An 18,083-nucleotide genomic window follows, 5' to 3' on the forward strand; every position below is an offset into this window, starting at 1 on the left:
TGAGTCTTATACTTTTGCGATCCCTCGGTCTTCTGTGTTTCTTTGCATTTCTCTAAGCATGAGGACATGCTAGAATCTAAGTGTGGGGAGGTTGACAAACCCCAATTTGAGGGTTTATCTTGTGTTGATTTCAGGGGTTTTATCAATGATTCCACACACTTTCTATATGAAAATACAAGATTTTGCATTCCTTCCCTAGTTTTGCCTCATGAATGAAAACATGCTTATTTTGCACTAAATATATACATTTCTAATCTTCTCTTGATGCCATTCGATGCCGTGACTTGTGTGTTAAGTGGTTTCAGGATATAGAGTAGGAATGGACCGAAAGAGAGAAGGAAGACGGGTACAAAGGAAGGAAGCATGAGGATTAAGCTTTGGAAATTTCCGCATGGGCGCGTGCGCGCACCTGGCGCGCCCGCGCGGATTGAGCAACGTGAAGCCAAAAGCCAAGAGCCAAGTCACGAGCCGGCTTGAGAAGCGGCTAAGCCAGGATCTTCATGGGCGCGCACGCGTACAGCACGCCTCCGCGCACATTAAAAGACGTCTCAACGGCGCGTGCGCGTACCTTGCGCGTGCGCGCCGATTTGCGAATATGATTTTTTAATGAAGTCACGTGACTTAGGCGTGGAGGCAGTTAAGGATCCCACTTTTGGAGAAGCACCTTGGCGGGAAAAGCTTAAGAAGACCAAAGGAGCAAGGGTTAAGGACACTTAGTTAGTTCATTTTTCTAGATCTAGATATTTTGGAGAGAGAGAGTTAGTTACACTTTTTGAGGAGAAGAAGAGGGAGATTCCAAGCTTCACTAGGGTTCACCCTCATCTAATTTCTGAATTTTCAATGACTTTTTGGTGAGATCCACTACAATTCTCACTCCACTTTGTTCATGTCATAGATTTCCTAATATAAATATTGGCTAAAAATAGTTAATTTGCTTATTAAATTCAAAGGTAAATACTAAATTGGTATTCAAAAAAATTTAGCACTGAAAAAATAATAATTAACTTTTGTTTTTAATAAAATGGTACCTTAATGATTTTAAAATTTGATAAACGTGTTCTTGATTTCACATTTTCACTAAAATATGTCTCTAACAAGAATGATGCTGAGCTCGCCGATGTATTTGGCTGAGATGATAACGTTGTTAGATTAATTACCTAGGTGTAATTTCTAATTAAATTAAATCAAATCCTAAATGAAAAATTATCGGATCAAACTAAGTTTGTCCTAATTCCATACCCAAATTTACTAAATTATCTTTATTACTATTTAGTATTACCTAAATGAAAATTCTTGCGTGCTTAATCTTGCATTAGACATTGATGAATTGGATCTTCTACTTTTATAGTTGTCAAGAACTAGGGTTCTATTTTTGATTTATTCCTTCTATGTTTATTTTGTCAATTTTTAGATGAATTGTCCTGTCTCGTTTGTATATCATTATAGGAGTTCTTTACAAATCGAAATACATAGGGTGAATGTGAAGATATGCAACTTAATTTTTTTTTCTTTAAGATTCAATTGATTCATCATTTCATTTCTCTTTTTATTTATATTTTTTATTTTAGCATAAAAACCAGCAAATTTAGAATATTCTATGTAGAATTTTTTAATTTCTTCAAGTGTATTGAAAATTATCTTAACCTTTGACACAAATTACTCATCAACATCACACAAAAATTGTAAAAACAGAAAAGTTATAAGCACGGCACCATTGTAAATTAATTACAATACTAAAATTATTCATATTCGTAATAAAAAAATTTTAAGAGATCATTGTTAATAGAAATCACATAAAACTAAGTTTGTGTACTTATTTTTATCTGAATTTGTGTGTCGTTATCATTAACTAATTTTGATATATTATGTATTTAAATGAGGTGTACTTGGTCTTATGGTTTGAATTTAGTGTAATTAGTTCATGCAAGATAGTTGTAATGCTTCTGGTATCATTTAAATCATATTGATGACTTTTCTGGATTTAAAATTTACATAGATGTGTTGTTGTAGATGATTAAATTTTATTTGTGTGCTTATTTTGAATTAAATTTGTGTGTCCTGATCATTAAGAAATTTTGGTACATTCTTGATTTCCATATTGTGCTATTAGTAATTCATCGAAAAAACAATTTAGAACTCCTAGATTGCATTCAAAATCATATCCTTAATCATGAATATTAATTTTCATAAAGAAAAACTAAATTATTCAACTCATATACAAAACAACTACACCAGCATCAACTCATAAGTCATAACGAACTACATTAATTTAGAACAAATCAAATCTCATCGACTTGATTTGATTCAGGACAACGATCCAATTCGCCTTGGTTCAACTGATATGAACTTGCATTATTTCTTGTTTTCGAAAAGGAAAAATCTGTTCAAATCTAATTTCAATGTTTAATTTCAAAAAATTTGATCGAAAGCGAAATTAGATTAAACAGTATTGATCGTAATTGTAAAAAGTAAAGAAGACACAGAAAATAGAAAAATTTAACAAAAAAAAATCTGCCAAAAAAATTGTTTACATCAAAAAATAGTTACATATGATAGCGCATGAATATCAAATATGTTACTAATTTAGTTAAATTTAATTAAGTAATTCACTTGCTTGTAAAGCATTATTATTTTTATTATTTTCCTAATATTCTGTCTATGTTCTTAACATAATGTCTTGTAGTAATTTTAATCGATGTCCTAAAAGCACTTATTAACTCAAACTAACTTCATATTCTTTCATAATTTTTTGGTTTACAAAAAATTAGAATTCAAATTTTACGCCGTTTAATATTTAAATCTAATTTATAAAAGTAAAATGGTAGGACTTTTCAAGCACATCAAAATAAATTTTTAAAAACTCACTTATCTTTGAATAGAAAGAAGTAGAGAATGGAAAAATTAGTTGAAGAGAATAGAAGAAAACTAATGGCAAGTAGGTAACTAGTAGAAGAAGAATTAGTAATGCTAGCAGAGACCGAAAGAAGAAATAGAAACTTTGGTTTTAGAATTTAAATTTGGCAGCACATTAAAATCTAATATAAAAATTATGGGCTATTGAGTTACAAAATGAACATCTCATACTATTTATAATAACCATCCGAGTACTAGCGATAATAAATATCTTCCCAAAATGTTAAACTAATTTTGGGGTTCACCAAAGATCGAACTTTTGACCTTTCGGATCTAGCGCTCTAATACTATGTCATGATACCACTCATCCCAAAAGCTTCAACTGATGGAAAAAGATAACATTAATTATTATATCTTTAATACTCCCTAAACCTCCATTATAAATATTCCATTGGCTCCTCATACTTTCCCAAAAATTATAGCATAATTTTTTTACTAAACAACAAAAGAAAATTTAAAAGAAATCTTTTATCTTTGAATGGAAAGAAAAGAAAGAAAAAATTAATGGAAGAGAGCTACGAAAGTTAAAAGAATTACAGGAAGAACTACCGTGGAAGAGAACAAATTAAGAGTTGGAGACACTAACTTTATGTTCATAATACCTGAGTAAGAGTTTGATTATAGTGGGTGAGATATAAAGAGAAAGATGAAAGATCGCACATGAAGAGGATATATAACTAAAAATTATGAGTGTTTTTGAAAGTGTATAAAGAAAAATTTTTTAAAGTTGAATTGTGTTTATCAAAATTAAAAAATTTAATATAATTTTATATATTAATTAATATTTAAATTTATTTTTTTTTGAAATAATTTATTCTAAAACTTATGATCCTTTTGTTAATTATTTATGACCCTGGGTAAACACGAAGTTTACAAGACGAGGTACTTAACCGCTGCGGTCACTAGCTTAGCTTGGGCCGAAGGCACAGAGAAAGAACGATAGAATAGATGTTTCCGAAGGAGAATAGTAGTAACGGCTACCATAACCCGCCGCCGCCGCCGCCGGGAGTGGGTAACATTAACAGCCACAGAGAGCGAGCCCGTCGAGGCACGCGCAGGTCACGTGCTTCCCGAGACAGTATCAGCCTTAGGGTTTATGACCAGCAGCAGCAGCAGCAGCAGCGAGCTCCTTGCACGGACTTCGACATGGCCTATTTCCATTCTTACGCTCACCTCGGTATTCACGAAGAGATGATAAAGGTTCTGTAGCATATACTATATCCTTTTCTTCCTCTTTTATTTCTGTCGTATTTTACTTCATTATTTGTATATAGCCTATATAAGATTGTTGCTGTTTCTAAAACCACAAGAATGTCGTTGTTCACTGGAATAGCAAAGATATATTTTGCATTTTTAGCGAATATTCATTAGAGCATTTTGATTTTGATTTTTTTTTTTTAAATTTTGGTTTAAATATCATTAGCTTTTCATGGTTTTGGTTGAACGTATTTGGTGTAAAGCACTTGGTTTTTTGAATGGGGTTTCTATAACAGTTTGACTGCGATTTATTGGGATGCAATGCTCAATTGATTTTGTATCCTCCAATTTCTCTATGGTTTATTCTTTTTCTTCTTAAAGCAATGTCTTAGTAGAAACTAACTTTTCTTTTCCTTTCTTATCATAGGATCGCGTGAGGACTGAAACTTATAGAGAAGCAATCATGCGGCATCAGAGTTTTATTGCAGGCAAAGTAATTTAGCGATCACAAGTTATTGAGTATATATATATATATAGTATTTGGTTCTATTTAAGTATTTTGTTATTCTAGGGAAAAAATATTTGCACAATTAAATTCCAGATGGAAGCCATAGAGCCCTAGTATTTATATGATATTTGCCTGAAACATTAATCTTGATCAAAATTAAACCTCAGCCTCTGACATAATTGATTTCAGAAAAATTGGGGAGAGAATTTCTGTTTCAACAAAAATATGACTGTAAGTTGGGTTATTACTACTAGATTTTCTGTGGGTAACTTGGTAATCCTGATTTCAGTAGGCAGAAACCATACTGATAAGGAATTGAAATCAGACTAGAAGTTTTGGTTAATATTTTCAATGCTATGACAAGAAACAGAATACTAAAAACACCATTAACACTTCAGAAGGGTATATGTACGTGTCTTCCCTTCCCAATCATAACTCAAACCTTGTTTAGCCCCCTGTCTCTCCATTGAAGTGAGCTAAGTAACAATTCACTGTCCGCAATTCACTTACAGAGTTAATTGCTCTTTTATTCTCTACTTTATTTTTGTTAGAATCTTTTGGGGGCAATTACACAAAACTGTGATTTATTGCACATGTGAAAATTCTGTTCAGAGCTTTAGAGTCAACAAAGAGTATACCTTCTGTCTCACATTTGACCTCTCTCAGATTCAGATTCTCTTTGAACTTTCCCACACTTCTCACCTTGTCCTTCACTTCCTAAGTCTGAGATAGCTCCCCCTTTTATTCCATTTCCCTAACTAGGTCACATGTACAATCTTCAAAACATTTTTCCATCCATATTTCTCTCATTGCATCACGTGGTTTAAACATGCTGCTGCCTGGCCTAAAGTCTAGGTAGGGTGCTAATTTGTAAATTAGAAGTCTTTCAGAAAGACCAAAAAAAAATCTTTTTAATTACAAATATGATTCCTGTTTCAATTTTAATTCTTCTTACCTTGTGTTTGAAAATATGAATAACTTGATTTAATTTAAAATCTTTGGCCATAATAGAGGATTTCGGTTCAATACGTGAAGGACCTCTTGTTGGGTTGTGTTACTAATTGTAAAATCAATGAATGAGAGATGGTATGCCATATGAATTTACAGCTTGGAACCAGAACCAACCATTGGTGGCTGCATCTTATGCAAGATTCTTTTTTTTCCTTTTTGTTTTTGTTTTTGTTTTTGGTCTTCTTAAATCCTGCTTTTCCCACTAATGTGCTATCTTCCTTCAGGTTGTAGTTGACGTGGGATGTGGTACAGGAATCCTTGCAATATTTTGTGCTCAGGCTGGTGCAAAGCGGGTAAGCTCTTTCAAATTGAAATGGTATACTTTTTCAAGTTTAGATACATGATAGCTTTAGTTTTAATATGATAAAATATATTTGTATAAAAATTTCGCCGATGCTTTATTATTTCTTGCCAATCCTTTTTACATACTCGCTTACAAACGGGCAGCTTGGTGCAAAGCATCTTGCATTACACAGGGTCTGGGGAAAGGCCACACTCAAAGGGTGTAATGTAGGAGGTTTAACTTGATGCGAGACTTGAATCTATGATCTTAAAGTCACACGAGACAATTCAACGTTTGTTCTAAGGCTCCCCTTATTTACATACTCACAGACAATTATATGTTTTTCTATAGATGCTATTTTCCCAGTCCACCTTCATAGATGGCTTTAAATAAAAGTGCAATAAGTGATAGTAGATGCTTGATCTTGGTTAGATTAGATTTGTCATTTTCTATCACTGATTGATTAAATTTGAAGTTACCGAAGTCAAAATTTGTGAAGGATTTTTTTTTTCTTCTTCATTTAACAACCTTATTTTTTTTAATAGTTTTTGCATCCCTTTTATTGATTGTTTAAATCTGTTGTGCATTTTTAAGGAATATTTTTCATTTTTTGCGCTGTATTTCTTTTCATTTCTATTTTCTCAACTCCTTATGTGATATTTTTAAATTGTGAAAGATCTGGTTATTTTTAATTAAAATTGTGTCTGCTGACCCATACTCCTTGTGATAAAAGACTTACTGTTACTATAACTCTTTAGCCACGCCTTCCCCCCCTTCTCCCAAACCAAAAAAAAACTCCCAACCCAAATTTTAGGTTTTTATTTGATCAATTTTATTGCCCCAATAGTTTCACCTAGTTGTGTCAAATATGGCTTATACTATACCATTAGAGAAGTGTTTGACATGAATGACACTCTGGAATGTCGTATTTTCAGGTATATGCAGTTGATGCCAGTGACATTGCCCTGCAGGTAATTCTCAAAAGATTTTTTCATTGTTGTAAATTTTTTTTGTTCTGGTGCAAATGAAGATGATCATGTTTCTATTTTGCTAATATGTTCCTCTCTTGTTTGGGATTCATATGTACGTCTGTGGCATTGCTAGCTAAAATGTTCTCTCTTTGTGGGATAAAAGAGAATATCATTATGACAAAGAAAGCAATGATACATGGATATGGAGGATACAAAAGCAAAAGACAATGAAAATAAGAGCTATATATAAAGCATAGCTTTCCTTCCTTTCTTCAATAAAGCACTTAACCTATGGCACTGTTTAGTGCACCATGTAGAATAAGATTGGAGAGGAGAAAGGATACTGGAGAGGATATGATGAGTTATCTATTTTGTGTTTCCATACTAGATTGTGTTTTTAACCATTTGAGATGCTATAACATTAAAGGAAGAAATGAAAATAGAACTGCCTAGAAGTTCACTTTGATAGTTGGTTGAGTTTAAACCCCCAAAATGTACAAGTATATTGATTATATTACATGACATATAAGCCTTGGGCCCCCTACTAGAACTTAGTGGTGGGGCTTGGTCGAAGAACCATTAGGTAGCGACCCTTTTCTTAGGGAACGTATGTAAGGTATTGCATCATATGGCTCCACCCTGAGGTTCCATGGTTGGCCTTTGTCATTAGACAACTATGTCCATTTGGAGTCAACTAGTTGGGTTTGGCAATTGATCAAGTGACACAGTTATATCTTGTAAATTGTATTAACTTTTAAAAATTTAAGATCAAAATCTCATTACATATATTTGTCTGACATTCGCATTACTAAGTAACAATATTCCTAGATCTGTGAGGGTATGGTACAATGAACTTTTGCTTAGTTGTTTTAGGAATGCTGTATCGTATTTTGACTATTGTCAATTATTTCATTGCATGCTTCGCCAATGTCCTCGGCGGCAGAAATATATTTTCATTAGTATGAGTTATGAAATTCTACTTTTATCATAAAGTAAATTAAAAAAAGAATTGTGTTCTTGGCAGCCTATTTCTCAATCCTTCCCATTCTCCCAGTATTTGCTTGGTATCTAATTGTGTTATATACTGGAAATGTAATTATTGATTATATTTGTATTATTCATTCTTTTTGTATTTACAGTTCCGTTGTTGTTCTCGTAACATCTGGCAACTTTTAATATTGGTTGTAAGCTAATTCTCAGTGTCTGGTCGCATCTTTTTTCTTTTGTTTTTCCCCCTCTTATGATTTTGTGGTTGCTTCTGTTTTGTTATGTATTTCTTTCCCCTTTGTGTTTTTCTTTTTCTTCTCTCCTTTAAAATTGATTGTTTACTTTGACAATTACCACTTTGTCAATTTCACATAAGTCTATGATGTTTAATAGCACTTTTTAGGTTGATTTTCTTTGGTTTCAATTAGTTATTTTCTTTTGCAAGCAGGCAAATGAAGTTGTGAAAGCAAATAATCTGTCTGATGTTATTGTTGTATTGCATGGAAGGGTTGAGGTATGTTGCTTTGAATGATAAATATTTCATAATTCTTGAAAGGTGCTATGTAACAACAGGTATCAAGTAGCAATATAGCAGGGAAGAGCTCTTAGGCAATACCAATATGGTATTCCCCTCCTCCCTTTTGTGTTATTCCCCGAAAATGAAGGGAAAAAGTGTAACTAAGGTATCAGGTATTCGAGAAACCTGATTCTCCCGTAGTCATGGTTTGAATGCCGTCTCACTACTTCCTCACAACCCTTAATTGTTCTCACCTACCCCTCATAACAGGATCCTCACTCTCACTCACTTGCCAGCTAGTCAAATAGATTACAAAACCCACTCTAGGCAATAGTTCATTCAAATTCAATTACAATTGAGTCCCTAATTTCTATTTGGCTGGGTACCTAGCATGCTTTGATTTATACTTAAAGTATAGTAATCTAAATATTGACAATGTTTGAATCTGTGAAAAAATAAAATTCAAAAGAGAGACAATGAAACTCTTAAAATTCTAATTTGAAATGACAATTTAATTGTTGCAATCAACAAGTATACTAGTCAAACAAGCAATATAGTTGATAGTAGTGTCTCTAATCCCATAACATTTGATTTGGAATGAATTATTGATTTTGACTAAATCCTAAATATTTATTGGACTAATGAGTAATTTTGGCAAAAAATGGAACATATAATGAAATAAAATAAAAATGCAGTATATTGAGGACTTTGCTAACAAGTGGAAGTTTTTTAAGTTTTTCATGCATTTGATGTTATTGGAATGTTTATGTCAAAAAATTGTAAGGAATCTTCAATTTTTTCACATGTTCAATACTAAACTTCCACTTTGGATATGTTAGCAAAACCCGTAAATTTAATAGACAACTAACTAACTGACTTGATAAACAATAAATTTATTGACTATAAGTGGAATGTTAACGAGTACAGGTATAGTGAACTTTTTGAGTGCTGTGATAATGTTGTTGTGCATGCATTTAGGGTAAGCAGCTGGATATGTTGGAGAAATTTCTCTTGGATGTAGTTTTCCCAAGTTTTGTATCTGAGGCATCCACTTGCCACTCTTATTTCACATATTTCCTCTTTAACAAAACTGGTCCATAAAATCTATGATAGTTTTAGTTAATGTTTACTGCATATTCTACTTTACTCTGAAACGAGTATAAAATCTTTCTATGTTAACTTTATATTTGATAGATTACCCAGCCGAGTCACTATTTACCTCAGGATTATGGTTTTTGCAGGATGTTGAAATCAATGAACAGGTGGATGTTATTATTTCAGAATGGATGGGTTATATGCTTCTATATGAGGTGTTTATTATGATTCTTATGGTTGTTTGAGTTCATATGCATTTTTCGCAGTTAAAAATATTTTAACAAATTATCATGAAAGCAGTTAAGGAAATTGGTCAATTATCTTTCGCTGAGAGACATTGACACAGCAAAGTAAAAGAGAATTTGTTATCTAATGGTCGCAGTTCTTGGTACTTATTCAGTACTGCTGTGGAATCTTAGCTATTCATAATGCTTTCGAATAATCATCCTTGTGAAGATGATTGGCAAAGTAGATTTAAAAATACCTTAAAATTGTTCTGTTTCTTTCTTTTTTTAATTTAACATTTATCCGCACAACACTGCCAAACAGGCAGCACCTCATTGTTCGAATCTGCATTCCTTTCTTTGTCTCGAAAAGAGCAAATAATACTATGTTCATGTTTTTAATTTGAGTGTGATCATTGACATGGTTATTGATTTACTACTGAGGTACACCTGGTTTTGTGACGGCATATAATATAATATTGATAATGAGTTTTTCAGTAGTTTCAAACCTGATGTCATTTAATTTCAATATACTAATGATGTATACCACTTATTTTTTTTCCTTAAACACAATTTTCAGTAAGTATCAAATTTCGGATTAATAATAATTTGTGAAAGGAACAGTAAGGCAGGATTAATTAGGACAAAATGGAACACCCAAAAATCCCACGGATCTCAATTCAATCATTTCCATCAAGAGAGATGTGAAAAAGATATTTATGAGTTGTTGATATGCTATGTTTTTTATGAATGGAGGAACCAAAATGATATTTCGATGAGATCCTTGTTTTCCTTTTCCAACTTAGGTTGGGTTTGGCTTCAGTTCAAACATTAGTCTTTTGTCTGAAATGATACTTTGGCATCATTACATCAGCAGAACCTTTATTTTCCCTTTTCTTGCAGCAACTTTTATAATTTATATGGGTTTGAAGATTTTGCTTTTGTTGTAGAGCATGCTTGGAAGTGTCATTACTGCTAGAGATCGCTGGCTCAAACCTGGGGGTCTTATCCTTCCTTCAAATGCAACGGTATCTTTATTTTGTTTCTAAATTATTGACAGATATGTTGTTGTGAAGGTCTCTTCTAGAAAGTTCGTGTCTGACTGATACCTGACCAAAAAAAGTATACCTATCGATATTACAAATGTTGATCAAGAAGTTCAGTACTACTAGTTAAAAGTGTTTCCCCCTAAAGTTTGATCAATCTAGTCGAGATTTATTTTCCATGAAACCTAGAATTGCTAAAATTTGGTTGACAGTCACTAATTACTGGATTTGGTTTATCCTGTACTTGATAATAATATGATGTTTTTGTCTTGTCAACTATAAAAATGCTGACCTTTTGGTGTACTTTTCTCTAGTTGTACATGGCTCCTGTCACACATTGTGACAGATACAGTGGAAGCATTGATTTCTGGCGCAATGTTTATGGAATTGATAGTGAGTGCACCACTCTGGAACTTAGATGACACTCAAGATCTTTGTTTTATTGAACTTCTTACTGACTTCAAGTACATGGCTACATGCTAAATCTGGATTTGCTTATTTACTGATTTATTACCACTTTGTTTTGTTGGGCTTGCAATACTTCATTTACTGTATTAACATTTTCTCAAGGACATTTTTTATTTTTGTTGTATTTGTAAAATATTCCTTTACTAAAGTCGTGTCTGACCCTGTTGATACTATATATTATGTTATTATATATTATGATGCTAGATATGGTAGAGGTGATTTGGATATCACCTCTTAAATAAAACTTTTGCTCTTCATGTTGTATTTTTCATCCTTCAAGGATCATACAATCGAAATAACTTTTCTGCCACATTGCCTTGTCTATAACAGAAATTGACGGGATGGATAGAAGTTTGTGGATAAGATTTTATGTGTAAATTTGTTTTGTACTTTTATCTACTGTTTTCCTCCTCGCTTTTTTAATGCTGCTTTTGGTTTCAGTGTCTGCCATGTTATCATTAGCAAAACAGTGTGCATTTGAAGAACCTTCTGTGGAGACAATTACCGGTGAAAATATTTTGACATGGCCACATGTGGTGAGTCTGGAAGTGTTGTGGCTGTTAATTTTTTTGGAATTTGCATCTATCAGATGCTGAAGTATAAAGTACATGCTCTTCTAGGTTATTCATTTAATTACTTGTATTGGTTGAGTTTGAAATTTGCTTCTGAAATACCATCTGAAAAAAAGATCGGTTCACTTCGTAACATGTTTATTCATGGCTTTCCATGATGTACTGTGTCGAGTATGGCTATATATTGAATTACAGCTCTTTTTATATTTCAAGATTAGGTGGGAAGCTTGGTAGTTATATATCATCTAGGGGGGATTTTTCCCACTCCGGAGATTGTTAGGTAGAGATAAGTTGTGTAGTGGAACAGTTACTGTATTATGTAGGTAGAGCCAGGATCTTCATTTGTCAGTGCTTTTTATGGTTTAGCTTATTATGCTATTTTTCCAAATAATTATACCAAACAAGCAGTAGCTTCTCAAAACGGACCTTGAAATAAGAAACCTTTGAAATTTGTAGTATTAGTTTTTTTTTTGGAACGCTAGTTGACTAGGACCTTGATGTGGAACTGGTGGGAGAAAGGGTATAAAGGAAGAAGTAGAGGTGGAAGAAGGAAAGACAAAACAAAGTCGTAGAAAAGGGAAAAGGGCTAAGATCAATGAGAGGTAGGCTCTTTTTTTTTGAGGGGATAAAACAGAAGTATAATTAACTAGAAAAAGTTTGAAATTTTTGACGGAAAGGTTTTTGACATCAAATAGGTTCCTGAAAGTTAATGTGGGAAGGAATTAGTTCTTCAAAGTTGTTTGACATTATATGCAATGAGTTCTTAACATGTAACATTAGTTTCTAAATCATGCATGTGACATCAGTAGATCACTAAAGATGTCTTTAGAACAAATCAAAGTGATGTCACATTATGATTCTAGGGACCTATTGATGTCATTTGCCAGTTACACATGTTTACTAAAATGATCAAGCATATCATTCTAGAAAACAGTGTTTGGTCTCTTAGAACTACTGTGGCCATTAATGCTGGAAGCAAAGACTGAAGTTTGAATGCAAGTCTAAATGGAATGAAGTGATTGGTGAAGAGTAAGTGGAGGATTTGGAGCCATTTTGGAAGGGTGGTTGGCAGACCCTCAAAGATCTGCTGGTTTTTGGATCATTATATTCTGCCTTTCGGTTTAGCTAAGAGCAATTTTACCTAATGTAGTTTCTTTAATAAAAAAAAAGAAAATGTAGGAAGCCCTACACCAATATTTGCTTGTTAGTAATACCGGGTATGAATATGTGATTAAGGAGAAGAAGAGGAACATGGATAAGGTTTGTGATTGGGTTGACATTTGTCGCCTTCGTCAGATTGTAGCAATTTTGTGTTTATGAGCGAAGAGAAATTCCATAATATCCATGGATAAATCATATTGCTGTCTTTCTTATTGGAAAGGTGTTTTTCCATCTTTATACAAGTTTTTATGGTCAGATACACTGAGGTGGTGAGCATTGGTCCTAGCATGTTGTTTTGTTGTGTCTGTGTGTGTCGGAGGAGTAGAAGAGCAAGATTTTTTGTTTGTTTTGGGGGGGATTTTGGGGGACTCCTCCATTCCCACGTTATGGTATGCAATAAGTCTCGGTAGATATAGCTGAACCAGTAAACATCATCAATAACTTGGTAATATTACTGGGTTTATGCAATTCTATAAATTGTAGGATGCCTAAATCACAAAATGCATATATTTGTTCAAATAACCTGTTTGAATAGGTAAAGGGTGTAAATATTTTTATACAATAATGTATGTGACTATGTGTTTTTATATATGCTTGCATATTGTCTCTCCATTTTGGGTTTCCTGTGATTTTGAGTAACATTTTTGAAGGAATTGCTCATTACTATTACAGGTGAAATATATTGATTGTTATTCTGTTACCATTGGTGAGCTAGAAACTGTAACAACAAGATTTAAGTTCAATTCAATGATGCGAGGTAACTTTTGTATGTTTCTTTTCTTTGATGTGTTGAGTCCTGATTTTTTTTCTTCCAGCTGTGAATATTTGAGCCTCCCACCTCTTGTACTTGCTTGCTTTTCACAGTGCTCGTCTAGTTTATTATAAAATTGTTCATTTAGTGAATTATTTTTCCTTTGTTCTACAGCACCACTTCATGGTTTTGCATTTTGGTTTGATGTTGAATTTAATGGGCCTGCAATGCCACAAAGCAATTATCCTTCATCAACTTCATTTACTGATAATCATCTGGTGAATGGTAGTCAGAGGAAAAAGCGGATAAATCCAAATGAAGCATTGGTCCTATCCACTGCACCTGAGGACCCTCCAACACATTGGCAGCAGGTGCAGTAATTATATATATCTATCTATATATATGGTTTTGGTTTCCATGTTTCCATGATGTTGATACATTCAGTCCATGCTTACCACCATGTCAGGTAGTTGTTTAATGGGTAAACCTACCAAAAACAGTACCGAAAGTTCATATCACTGACAATTAATCTCGAATGATATGAATGACAAATAAACCTCTGAAATATTTAAAAACGTGAGTAAAATGACCAAAAAATGTATTTTTTTTTTATGTGGCAAATGACTTTTGTATTTTAAAAACATGCTGAATTTTTGTGGGAAGATTTGAATAACTATTTAGAAGATGTATGTAAAAAATCAGAGCAGAATTTAATCTCTAGATTTCTTTCTTCCATTTTTTTTTTTAAAAAAATTCCCTCATTCACAAGAAAAGGATAAAAGAAAATCACAAAAAAATCACTTGGTGTAAAATCACCAAATTTTAAACATGAAAATGTAACATTTTTCTAAAATGGTTGCAAAAGCTTACATCAAATCATATCTTTAAACCTTTCTGAGAAAGTGTATCTAATATCTGGTTTGTCACGTTTTTAATCTTGTTTGTATCTTTTAGAGTTATTTTTATTAACGATATAAACTTTGTGGTATCATTTTGGTAGTTCCCCCTTGTTTAATGGAATCAAATTGGTGTCATTCAATGGGCAAAAATAATAATGTAGGCATAGTCTTTTGATTTGCAGTCTATGTACCATTTGAATGTCACTAATCTTTCTGAAACAAAATTGATATTCTGAAAATTGTGTACTAAATATTGGGTTTACAGCATTACACTAGTAGTGTCATTTTTAGGTTTTTTAGTTTTGGGTAATGATTGTACCTGAAGACAAGAGAGCTGGGTTCAACAACTTTGGCAAAATATGACCGAGGAAGAGTGAAACTAAGACAGACAGGGACCCTGATCCCTCTTTCTATTTATTTATGCTAGTTTTATATTATCCTCGTTATTTTACCGCCGGAATGAAGTGCACAAAATTGCATCTTCAATAATGACAGTACTTTTGATGTCATGAAGTTATTAATCTATTTCGCAGACGTTGATATACTTTTATGATCCGATAGAATTGGAACAAGATCAAGTAATTGAAGGTCTAGTGACATTGACACAAAGCAAAGAGAATGCTCGCTTTATGAATATTCACCTTGAGTATACGTGAGTGAGACATTTATTCTATGCAATCGTTTCTATTTTAACCATGAGTGTTATTGATTCTGACTTTATTCCCTGCCATTGCAGTTCGGGAGGTCGATCACACATCAAAGAGTCTGTAATGAGATGATCTCCACAACCATGAGTAGTTTTTGCATCCCATATACGCGATCCTCCAAGTAATGCATATATATTTTACTGGTTTATTTTTCTAACAGATCTGAGTTGCACAATTCACTAATCTCTGGTTACTAGATTAGAAATGGAGAAACTGACAAACCTCTTAACATATACTGTTAGTTGACTGATCAAAATTTTGTTGTAAATTGATTCTGTTTGAAGGGAGCTTTAGAGTAATGGCTGATTTGTTTTCGTGTGATCTCAAGGTCACGGGGTCAAGCCATAGAATCAGCCACTGATGTTTGCATCAGGTTAGGCTCCCTATATTACACCATTTGCGTGCGGTCTTTTTCCGGACCTTGCATAACGCAGTATGCTTCGCACCCGCTGCCCTTTTTAATTGATTCTATTTAACATGAGTCGGATGTTTCTAATCTGTTTGTCAAACTTTGTTTATTGTTGGCTTCTTTTATTGAATTAGACATTCTTGTCTTTTTATGTTCAAAGTCATTTAAAATTGTAAGCATTTTGTCTTTCGTTGTTCATCTGTTTTGCCTTATCTACTGGCTAACGATGTACTTTAATTTAATGTGGTTGAAGATAAAAAAGATTGTGCATGTTTGCTTGGTCACGTTGTAAAACTACGACCTAACTCTGCACCGAATACTATAGAGAAGCCACTGTGTTTCTGTTGTGGATACAATTGCATATGTCAAGGATTTGTGATGGGATAAAATAAAACACAGTCGTATGTCTCTGGACAATTCTGTCATGAGGGTGTATGAATGGGTAACTTAATTGGATGCGTCTGTTTTTAGTTGTTCTAATTCTGTGTTTTTTCAGTATCAGGAGGAGCTGAGTAAGGTATTAGCGTTTCAAATTCATGACAATAGTGAAATATGTTTGAAATATTCTTTTAGACAAGCTAATAGAGGATTTTTTTTTTTTTTTTTAAATATTATATTCATGACAATAGGCAGATGCCATTGTGTGAAATTCATGATTTATTTATTTATTGTTGTCTTTGCTTCCTTGGACGTTCCCCGATTAGTTGTTTCAAAACTGAGTTTAGTGTATATAATACCTCAAATCAGTCCAAAATATTTTTAGCAAGTCATTTTCATTCTTAACAAATTTTAATCATCAAATTATTTTTTAACTTTATTTTGTTAGGTAAATCAATCTTCATGTCGAATGTCTAACGAAATAAAATTTGGAGACTGATTTGGTATTAAACTTTGTTGAAGATTAAAGTGTTTGATTAGATTTTGTAGTGACTTATTTGGGATATTATTCATGCCATTAAAGTCTGAGTAAGTTTTGTTGTGCAACAACTAACCTATATTCATTTTATTTCCGATTGATTGCAAAAGTATTGACAATATTTAGTGGGAATTGTGTGCCCAACTTTTAATGACCATGATTTCGTTGGAATGTAGGTCCGAGAGAATCTTACGTAAGTTTTTTTTTTTAATGAATCTCATTTGTGTTCTTAGAATGTGTATGTCTGCATATAGAGTTTATGATGATGTTGTGGTAATATAAAATGTATGGACTTATTCTTTAACGCACGCTCTTGCCTTTCCCTGTTGCATCTTGTCTGCACATAAATATGGGCATGTGCTGGATGTTTCAAAATAACCATGATATGAAACTTTTCACTAGTGGCCGTCTGTAGCTGTCCTTTGCTCACTGGACGCGTGCGAGACTTTTGTCACACCAACTTTACAATTCTTTGCTTGAATCATTTTGTGCTACAGCGATTTTATGTTCACACAAGGGCATCTTTTAGTATTAGCAAACAACCTAGTAACCTACCAACTTTAGCTAGAGAGAATTGATCTGAAAAAGGTATAGTTAAGTATTTTGCAGAGTTACTTGCATGTGGGTTAATAAACATATATTGTAGAGCGAGCTTCTCCAATCACCAGTGCTGCAAAAGAAATATATTGATCGTTAGAAAGTAGAATTAATATAATATATATATATATTGAGGATCAAATAATATCGCTATTAATTTAAGTAACTATTATATCGTTAAATTTGTTTGTGTAATTAAAAAAAAATCGGTGGATTAGAAATTTATATGTTGTAAATCATCTTTAGAAAAATTTCCGACAATCCAAAATTGTTTACTTTACATTTTTTTATAACTAGAAAATCAACGTGTATATTTCTTCGAACTATACATAAAGGGTTATTTAATTAAACCTTATTGGTGTTGTAAAATTTGATATAAATTATCTTCATTTCATATTATTGTGAGTTAATGTTTAATAACAAGCTAATTGATATCCGATTTAAGTAAAAATTGTTATAGATGATCTTCAGTATATATTATTAATTCATTATGATGTAATGGTGGGTTCGGTAAAATATCAATCTTATAAAAAATTTATACAAAGTAAAGTTGTTTAAATTGATAGTTGTATCATTTGATCCAAATAACTTGGTAGGGAATTTGGAAATTTTGAAGGAAAAGGAATTAAGATGAAGTAAACGGGTTATTTCATAATTTAAACCTTTCTTATTTGGGGATTATTAATTTATTAGGAAATGAGATTTTCAACAAGGGCAATTTATAATTTAATTATATTTAGTGTACACTAAAATTAATTATCAAAATTAGTTATTAATATAAAATACATATTATAATACAAAATATATATTGAAAATGAATTAAATAATATATATTTATATACAAATAAATA

General features: G+C 32.6%; 1 protein-coding gene across 5 annotated transcripts; it reads left to right on the forward strand.

Annotated features, from left to right (window-relative positions):
- LOC107622946 (probable protein arginine N-methyltransferase 6) lies at window positions 3,775-16,003 on the forward strand. 5 transcript variants are annotated; one of them, XM_016325027.2, is made up of 14 exons: window positions 3,776-4,113; window positions 4,538-4,603; window positions 5,854-5,922; window positions 6,848-6,883; window positions 8,319-8,384; window positions 9,629-9,697; window positions 10,657-10,734; window positions 11,067-11,145; window positions 11,662-11,756; window positions 13,626-13,710; window positions 13,879-14,075; window positions 15,137-15,255; window positions 15,340-15,431; window positions 15,595-16,003. In XM_016325027.2, the coding sequence occupies exons 1-13, from the start codon at window positions 3,862-3,864 to the stop codon at window positions 15,380-15,382; spliced, it is 1,254 nt and encodes a 417-aa protein (XP_016180513.1). In that variant the 5' UTR covers window positions 3,776-3,861; the 3' UTR covers window positions 15,383-15,431; window positions 15,595-16,003. The 5 variants fall into 5 exon arrangements, with proteins under 5 accessions (XP_020970552.1, XP_020970553.1, XP_020970554.1 ...); XM_021114893.1 differs by having other exon boundaries at window positions 3,775-4,113; window positions 9,629-9,649; window positions 15,340-16,000; XM_016325026.2 differs by having other exon boundaries at window positions 15,340-16,000.

This window comes from Arachis ipaensis, chromosome B10 (assembly GCF_000816755.2).
Source record: "Arachis ipaensis cultivar K30076 chromosome B10, Araip1.1, whole genome shotgun sequence".
In the NCBI taxonomy this organism is placed as follows: domain Eukaryota; kingdom Viridiplantae; phylum Streptophyta; class Magnoliopsida; order Fabales; family Fabaceae; genus Arachis; species Arachis ipaensis.